Source organism: Dromiciops gliroides, chromosome 4 (genome assembly GCF_019393635.1).
Source record: "Dromiciops gliroides isolate mDroGli1 chromosome 4, mDroGli1.pri, whole genome shotgun sequence".
NCBI classification, from domain to species: Eukaryota; Metazoa; Chordata; class Mammalia; order Microbiotheria; family Microbiotheriidae; genus Dromiciops; species Dromiciops gliroides.
The window spans coordinates 36,819,221-36,827,849 of NC_057864.1; the positions used below are offsets into that span (position 1 = coordinate 36,819,221).

General features: G+C 49.1%; 1 protein-coding gene across 1 annotated transcript; it reads left to right on the forward strand.

Annotated features, from left to right (window-relative positions):
• The first annotated feature begins 608 nt into the window (after positions 1-608).
• Positions 609-7,710, forward strand: BARHL2 (BarH like homeobox 2). Its single transcript, XM_044005460.1, has 3 exons — positions 609-1,396; positions 3,601-3,826; positions 6,632-7,710. The coding sequence occupies exons 1-3, from the start codon at positions 751-753 to the stop codon at positions 6,942-6,944; spliced, it is 1,185 nt and encodes a 394-aa protein (XP_043861395.1). The 5' UTR covers positions 609-750; the 3' UTR covers positions 6,945-7,710.
• The last annotated feature ends 919 nt before the right edge of the window (positions 7,711-8,629 follow it).

Consider the following 8,629-nt stretch of genomic DNA (forward strand, 5'->3'; position numbering starts at 1 on the left):
GGAGCCCAAGAGGAGCCGGATTACAAGGGAAGGAGCCAGGCAGTGGCCAGAGTCCGCCCCGCGCTGCGCCTCCTCCTCCTCCTCTTCCTCCTCCTCCTCCTCTTCCTCCTCCTCCTGCTGCAGCTGCTGAACCACAACTTTCCCAGAAAGTTCAATAACTCGGCACCAGAGCGGCGGAGCCCTGCGCCCGGGCCACCTCGCACCTCCCTGCAGCCGTGGAGCTCAGCTGGCTGCCCTTTCCCGCCGCCGCCACAGCCCCACCTTGCGCTGCCAGCCTCCGCCGCCTCCGCCGCCGCCTCCACCCAGTGCCCTGCAGCAGCCCCGGGCAGCGGCGGCGGCGGCGGCGGCGGCGGCGGCAGCTAGGTCCTCTCTCTTCTACACACCCGCCGTGGCTCACACTGAACCACACAGCCAAAGCCACGTGCGCGAGTAGTGCTGAAATAGAGTCTCCGCTTTCTCGCTATCATTTTTTGTAACTTTCCTTCCTTCTTCCCCCCCCTAAAAAAAAAAAGTTGAGTCCAAAAGCTTCCACTGATCGCCCACTCCCCACCCCCACCCCACCCACAGCCCGTTTCCCTTCCCTCTCCTTCCTCCCAGACTTTTTTTTTTCTTAGAAGGCACGGATAATTGTGCATCTTATTAGACCATCGTTATTATTTTCAAAGTCCTCGCTTTATTACTCTGACCCGGGGCGGCCGTCGCCCCCTTTTCGAGTGTCGCCCAGCGGATGGAGACGAGCCCGATGTAGAAATGACAGCCATGGAAGGGGCGAGTGGCTCTAGTTTTGGAATAGACACGATTCTGTCCAGCGCCAACTCGGGCAGCCCGGGTGTGATGAACGGAGATTTTCGACAGCACGTCGATGGCCGGAGCACGGATTTTAGGAGCCAGGCCACCCCGTCCCCCTGTTCTGAGATCGATACTGTAGGAACTGCGCCTTCGTCTCCCATCTCCGTCACCCTGGAGCACTCAGAGCCCCACCTGGTCCAGGACGGCATACCGCACCATCACCATCTCCATCACGGGCAGCCGCCGCCGCCGCCGCCACAGCAGCAACCGCCACAGCCAACACAAAGTTTGCAGCCTTCCCCCCAGCAGCAGCCTCAGCCGCAGCCACCATCGCAGCCGCAGCCGCAACCGCAGCCCCCGCAGCTGGGCTCGGCTGCCTCGGCCCCCAGGACTTCCACGTCTTCTTTTTTAATTAAAGACATTCTGGGCGACAGCAAACCTCTGGCCGCTTGTGCACCGTACAGCACCAGCGTCTCGTCTCCCCATCATACCCCGAAACAAGAGGGAAACGCAGCCAACGAGAGCTTCAGGCCAAAACTCGAGCAAGAAGACAGCAAAACCAAACTCGACAAGCGCGATGATGTCCAGAACGACGTCAAATGCCACGGTGAGTCCGAGTCTTCCGGGGCCCTCCCGCACTCTCGCTGGTTCCTTCTCCCGGCGTCTTGTTCTCTTCTAGCTCTTCCTCCTCATTCTTCTCCCGGGGCTTTCTGCGAATCCGTTGCGGGTGGTTTTGATTCCGGAAGGTTTTTTTGTTTTGTTTTTGTTTTTGTTTTGTTTTTGGCGTTCACTGGAGTCCCCAAGTGTTACTTCCCAACGAGTTGGTGGCCTTATCTTGCCTTCGGGGTTGTTCTTTTGGGTATTCGTCTAAAGTTCCACGCAACACTACATTTACAACCTCAACAATGTGGCTTTCACCCCCTGTCCTCTTTTCTCTTTTTATGCATTATATCAAACCTTTCCTTCCTTCGTTCCTTCGTTCCTTCGTTCCTTCGTTCCTTCGTTCCTTCTTTTTTCCTTCTTTCCTTCCTTCCCCCCTCCTTCTTTCATTCTTCCCTTTTGACTTTCTCCCCATCTTTTTATTTCTCTCTTAAAAAACCAACCAACCAAACAAAAAACAAAAACAAAAACCCCAAAGCACTTTTGTTTGATGAAAGGGGCACGACTATAATTTTGTAGTTGAAACCTTGGGGGCAGAGGAGGGGGAGAGAGATTGTGGGGGGGGGGGGGAGGAGAAAATTAGACTTAAAGTGTGTTGTGTCTGGGAGTGTGTTTGCAACCTGGTGTTTATTTTTTAAAATGCAAATGCCTTTCATTTTCTTCCATGTTTTCTAAACACCAATCATGGGGATTTAGCAGCACTTAATTAATATGAGAAATTTTCAACTTGATTTGTAAGGGGCAACTTTGGGGGAAGATTATGATTAAGATGACAAAGATGGCATTATTTAAAAAGATTGTTCTCTCCTTGAGACGCTTAAACACAAACACACAGATTCTTTGCTTTTCCTACTGCAAGTCAGCGTCACAGAAATATTTTTATTACTTAAAGGGAATTGAGAGTTGGCTTTAAAATTTAAACAACTACAACTTCAGCAACAAATACAAATACAACAACAGCAGCAACGATAACCACAACATACAGAACATTCCTTTCATCCAGGGATGGATTTTGTGTGTTCGTGAAAACAGAGGATCAATTAAAAAAATAAACCCTTTCTTTTTAAATGTCGAACTGTAACAAAAATAATCACTTCTCTCTGTCCGTGGGGTTTGCATGGGGTACAGTTTCCACCGTTCTGAGAGCAGATATCTTTTTCTTATTGGTGTTCTGATTTTTCAATTAAAAAAAAAAATCCTTCCAGTCTTCGGAAAGACTGAACAGTGACTAACCGGGAGACTGGGATGTGAGACATTCATTTTGCTATTTTAACATTAGCATAATAGTGCCCAAAACAGATGTACAGTCTGGTCTGGCGATTTTTTTGTGCATCAACCTCCCCAGTGGGTCAATTAGAGAGATTATTGTTCTTCCTGCAGGGAAGATCAAGGAGCGCTGCAAAAACTGGTACAAACAGAGATGGATTGACATATCGATTTCCCAGCATTTCAGGAAAGGGGAAAAAAAACCCCACAAAGTTGACAAATAGAATCCGGAAATCTTAGCGCTGTCACCTGGACGTGCTCAGAGATTGGGAGCTCAACTTGGTGTCCGGCTGACATATTATTTCTGAAATATTCAGAGATCGGATGAGAGCAGTTGCCAAGTGTTGTTGTTGTTACTATTATGATTATTACTATGACTACATCTCAAGTGCCCTTTCAGGGGCAAGAGAAAAAACACACACAAAAATACTTCACCAGCTACCCACAAACAAAATGGCCAGGGCCCTTTTCTTCTATTCATCCATTGGGGGAAAAAATGCAAGAAACTGCAATTCAGAAAAAAGATACCGTCAAGCAATTATTGCATGAAGAGAAATAGAAAATATATCTACTCCCTCTCCATAAAACAATATTTTCCCACATATATTTTCGAAAATGTAGGAATCCTTTCTCAGAAGTAGGCCCTCTCATCCCAAAAGTCACTGCTTAGGTGGTGGTGGTGGTGAGGACCTTTCCCTCTCTACACGGTGGAAAAAAAACCTGGAGTCTGAGCCGATCCCAAGGGGTTGGGGTCATTGATGCTCAGCCCCCTGAGATCTGTCTGCGAGGGGTTCTTTGGGGCTGTGTGTGCGAAAGAAAAAGACTTAGGTTTTCCTCTTAGCTAGCTAGCTCTTAACTGTGGTTAGGAATGGTTTTTCCTCGTAGGAACAAAGGAAGAAGGAGACCGGGAGATTACAAGTAGCCGGGAGAGTCCCCCAGTCAGGGCCAAGAAGCCTCGGAAAGCGAGAACGGCCTTCTCAGATCACCAGCTTAACCAGTTGGAGCGGAGTTTCGAGCGACAGAAGTACTTGAGTGTGCAGGATCGCATGGACCTTGCCGCCGCTCTCAACCTCACCGATACTCAGGTTAAGACCTGGTATCAGAACCGGAGGTAAGGGAGGCCCAGGCCCAAGAGAAGCATGAGGTGTGTGTGTGTGTGTGTGTGTGTGTGTGTGGTGGAGGGGGGGGGGAAGGAGGAAGAGGCAATGGGAGTCCGCTTCTCTCGAGAAAGCCTCTGACGTTCAGAAAATTGTCGTCTCGCTCTGACTTGGATCTCTCAACTACGCAGGCCACCTTTCTCTGCCTGTGGGACAGGTGGGACCCATTTCTCACCTCCATTTCCTTCTCTAGCCCTTCCTATCGCCAGGCAAAGCCTCTCAGCAGCAAAAACCACCTTCGTTTGGTACAAAGCACCCCCACCCACCCTCCTTATGACAGTCAAGAACCTTGCTCGAGATGTTTAAAACAAAAAAGTTCGTTCTTATTGATTGGGGTTTATTTTCCCACACAAAGAAACAGACTCAGGAACACCCCCCCCAACCCCCTCCCTACATAATTGAAGTAGACATGTGCAAAAAAGGGAAATTAAAACGGCGAACAATTGACAGTGTATAGAGATCAGACACGTGACGTATGTACCGATGGCACAGGTATCTTTGTATAATTATAAACACACACTGTGTATATCCATATCTACTCATAGGGATGCGTGTATCTAGTACACATCTTGATACCTTTTTGTTCTCTCTTAGCTTCCCCGTCCCAATCTCTGTGCTTTCCATCTCAACTGCTTGACTCCCTGCGTAAAACTTCCTGGGCCAGACAGAGGAAGAGGGAAGATAGCAAGGAGGGGATTTATATAAGTGGACAGCAGAATTTCAAAGGTTTTGGAGGCTTAGTCCCCTTCATCTCACTAGGAGAAGTGTCCAGTCAAAGTAATCGGTCCAGCTCATGGTCAGGAAGAATTATTTAATTCGGCAAATGGCTAAGGGACCCGAGGCAGTGTTTACCCTCTCTGTGTCCCAGCGGCAAGCTGGACAAGGACACACCAACCCTGGGCATGTTAATTGACTTAGAAATAGCCACTTTTGATGAACATTTTGTCTCTTGTGTGTGTGACCACCCAGAAAAGAGACGGGGAAACAAAGTCTCAGTGTTATTACAGTTAACTCTGCAGTGCTGTGGCTCATTATAAAGAGCTTGAAACACAGGCTGGGGTGTGGGCTGTGGATTTACAGGAGGGGGAATTGGCTCTGTCTCCGTGTGTATGTATATCTCTATCTCTCTGCCTCTCTGTCTCTGTGTGTCTGTGTCTCTACTCCTGACTCCATCTGCATCTGCAGCTGTGTCTCTATCTTTACCTCTATCTCTGCCTTGATCTTGGTGAGTTATGTCTCTGGTTTGTATTCTAATCATCTAGAAAGTGAGACAGGGGAACTGCGTCCAGTTGTTATCTTTGCCATAATTTTCTGTCTCATTACATACGATTTCAGCCACCCTAATTCTGTCGGAAAACATTAGTGTCATTTGGAGCCAATCTAAACAGGCGCCATGTTTATTAATTTGTCTGGAATTGCTGAGTATGGATCTACCAGCTCTGCATTGACAAGGCATTTGAATTTTTTTTATAAACTTCTTTCCTTTTTCTTCTCTCCTCCCCTTTCTTCTCTTCTCTTCTCTTCTCTTCTCTTCTCTTCTCTTCTCTTCTCTTCTCTTCTCTTCTCTTCTCTTCTCTTCTCTTCTCTTCTCTTCTCTTCTCTTCTCTTCTCTTCTCTTCTCTTCTCTCCTCTCCTCTCCTCTCCTCTCCTCTCCTCTCCTCTCCTCTCCTCTCCTCTCCTCTCCTCTCCTCTCCTCTCCTCTCCTCTCCTCTCCTCTCCTCTCCTCTCCTCTCCTCTCCTCTCCTCTCCTCTCCTCTCCTCTCCTCTCCTCTCCTCTCCTCTCCTCTCCTCTCCTCTCCTCTCCTCTCCTCTCCTCTCCTCTCCTCTTTTCTCTTCGGGAGTCCTATGGGGGTGGGAGGGAAAAAGGAGGGAGGGAAAGAATCTGATCACAGTTTTTAATTGTTATTTTCTTCCCAAGGGGAAAAATATGTCGAGGTGGGCTTTTCTGAATGGCCCAGAAGTGTTATGCCCTTGGGAACACCCCCTCCCCTCAAACGAATTCCCATTTTTAAACCTCGTTGCTTTCCCTGCTCCAACCCTGCCGGCTGCAGGGTCCTGCATGATGAGATGTCGCTGCGCAGCCTGGGGGGGCTCAGATGGGCTGAGAGTTGAGGAGGAAGGGTTTTGAGTCGTGGCGTCTCTTTGTTCACAGTCCCCTCTGCTTTCAGCCAGGCTCTTGGAGTGAGGGAACTGGGGGCTGGAATAGGGTGTGGTAGTGGCGGTTCTGGTGTTGGTATGACTTCAGTTGGTCTGCTTGGGGGAAAGAGCCCAGGGACTTGGGGCCTCTGTGTGTGTGAAAAAGTGGAAAGGGTAGAAGGGGAGGCTAAGCAGCAGGATGGTTAACTAGTATTTGGGTAGGGCAGGGGTGCTGGTGTATCAGAAGGGATCCTTGATTTTAGGTGACTCAGGGCGTTCTTGTGGGACTGTGGAGTTTGGCTTTTGGAAAGTTTCCTAGATGAATCAAAACAGTAACCAAGGTTAGCACCAGAGGAGACAGGGAAAACTTGAGTCATCCCGTTTTGAATTTATCAAATAATGATGAGAATAATAATAATAATAATAATAAATGCTGCTAGCTACTTATGTTTGAGTTATGTTTGAAGACACAAACAAGCCCCGGGAAGGGGTGGTCCTTAGAGTCCCTTTCCTCCTAATCTCGTCCCCCCCCCCAGAAGTGGGACAAGATGAGGAGAGGGGCTTCAGGGATGCTGAGGTCCACACAGACGCATGTATGTGTTCTTGTGTTTGGTTTCTTGCAGGACGAAATGGAAAAGGCAAACCGCTGTGGGCCTTGAGTTGCTGGCGGAGGCCGGGAATTACTCTGCCCTTCAGAGGATGTTTCCGTCCCCCTATTTCTACCACCCGAGTCTGTTGGGCAGCATGGACAGCACCACGGCCGCGGCGGCCGCCGCCGCCATGTACAGCAGCATGTATCGGACTCCTCCCGCGCCCCACCCGCAGCTCCAGCGGCCCCTTGTGCCCCGGGTTCTGATCCACGGCCTGGGGCCAGGGGGCCAGCCGGCTCTCAACCCTCTGTCCAACCCTATCCCGGGGACCCCACACCCCCGATGAAGAGCGACACTGCTGCCCCAGCCCGCATAGCTCCCCCGGACTCCTCCCTTGCCCTTTCCAGCCCTCCCCAGCGCCAGGCAACTACCTGCCCCTCGAAGCAGCGGACACAAAGAATCGGAGGAAGAGGAAGAAGAGGAAGCTAACAAGTGGGTGTGGGGATTGTAAAAAGTTGAGCAGGGTCGGGGCGTCTACTGCCCCCCCCCCTACTCTCCCCATCTCCCTCCCTCCCTCCAGCCAAGAGCTGAGGATGCTTCCCTTCAGAGCAGTGGGACACTTGGAAAAACGCTAACAAACCTGAACCCACGCAGGGTGTAACTTGTAAGTGGAAATTATGACTGCAAAGGCAAAACTTCAAGTTCTTGGGAAAAGGGGGGGGGTGGTGGTAGGGATGGTTTGGAGAACCACAAAGGCCTAGAAACAGAAAGACGGAGAGGCCGAGGCCCACAGGAAGAGAGACGGGGTGGCAGAGGACTCCAGAGGACTTGGCGCCTGTCCCTAGAGAAAAGAGAAGGGTAAACTGAGAACTTTGCACTGTTTTCTCATGACCTTTTTTCTTTTGGAAAAGTGGCATGCTCCAAACTATTAAAGATGTACATTGGAAAGACTGAGTGATCAATGATATATCATATTTATTATATGTTGTCCAAAAAGATTCACTTATATACGTTAGTAAATACATGATTTCCCCCTTTCTTTCCATGTCTTTTGGGTTACGTAAAAAAAAAAATAAATGCTTAGATGAAAAAATATAGATTTTTTGTGATTGAAGATTTTAAAAAATAAAGTTTATCTTTTTTTAACAAGTGTTGAAATCCAAGGAAGCTAATTTACTGAAGCAAGATTACTGACAATGAAAAAAAAAGAAACTTGGTTAACAGTCTTTTCTCCCCCCTCAGAATTTTAAGTTTTTACACAATCTGTAAATACTTGTGATTAATTTCTATAAAACAGGTTCTTTTTCCAGTTTTGGCCTTTTCATAGCCGTCATTTGAAGTGTCCTATTATATTTTGGGGTGTTTTTTTTGAAGTGTTGTGGTTGAGAGCAAACAGAAAGAAATCAGTGGGAGGGTGGTTGCCTGCGTCTATGTCTTCATTTCGCTTTGCTTTGGTGGGGATGGTTCTCACTTTTGTTCTCCTTCCTTGTCTTGCCAAGGAAGGGGCTGCAGAGGAAATGCTCCTGTTTGGGGTGTCTGGTGTGTGCTCGTTGCAGCGAATTGTTGGCGGCTGCTGTTGCGTGTGTCTGTGTCTGTGTTCCCCTTCCAACCCCCAGCCTCCCGTAGTTTCTTTTCTTCTCTGACTCTCTAAGGAGCCCAGGAAGGTGCTGAATGCTCTCTGGATTGGGTGGCTGTGGCGCTGGGAAGCTGGAATGCTTTCGGCCCGGGCCTAGCAGCTGTTCCCCAGCCTCAGACTGCTCCGAAGTAGAGAGTTGGACAGACTGCGAGCGGGAGGCGGCTCAGTGTGAGCAATTAGGGATGGAAGCCAGCGACCTGGGGGGATGGGGGAAAAGCCTTGAAAACAAAACCCTGGCTGGGGCTTTGATCCCGCGTTCTCCTTAGTGGGCGTCCGTACATCTATCCGTTCATCCTTCGTCCTCTTTATCCCTGAGTTCCAAGAATTGTTCGGTGTGTGCGTGTGTGCAAAACCCCAGCTCGAACGTAGCTAGGAGAATACAGCTGAAAGTGGCT

What these genes read in the sequence shown, in the direction of transcription:
- BARHL2 (XM_044005460.1), top strand. Translation starts at nt 751, where the DNA reads ATGACAGCCATGGAAGGGGCGAGTGGCTCTAGTTTTGGAATAGACACG. An exon ending in GAACGACGTCAAATGCCACG is followed by an intron (nt 1,397 to 3,600) that starts GTGAGTCCGAGT and finishes TTTTCCTCGTAG; the next exon opens with GAACAAAGGAAGAAGGAGAC. An exon ending in ACCTGGTATCAGAACCGGAG is followed by an intron (nt 3,827 to 6,631) that starts GTAAGGGAGGCC and finishes GGTTTCTTGCAG; the next exon opens with GACGAAATGGAAAAGGCAAA.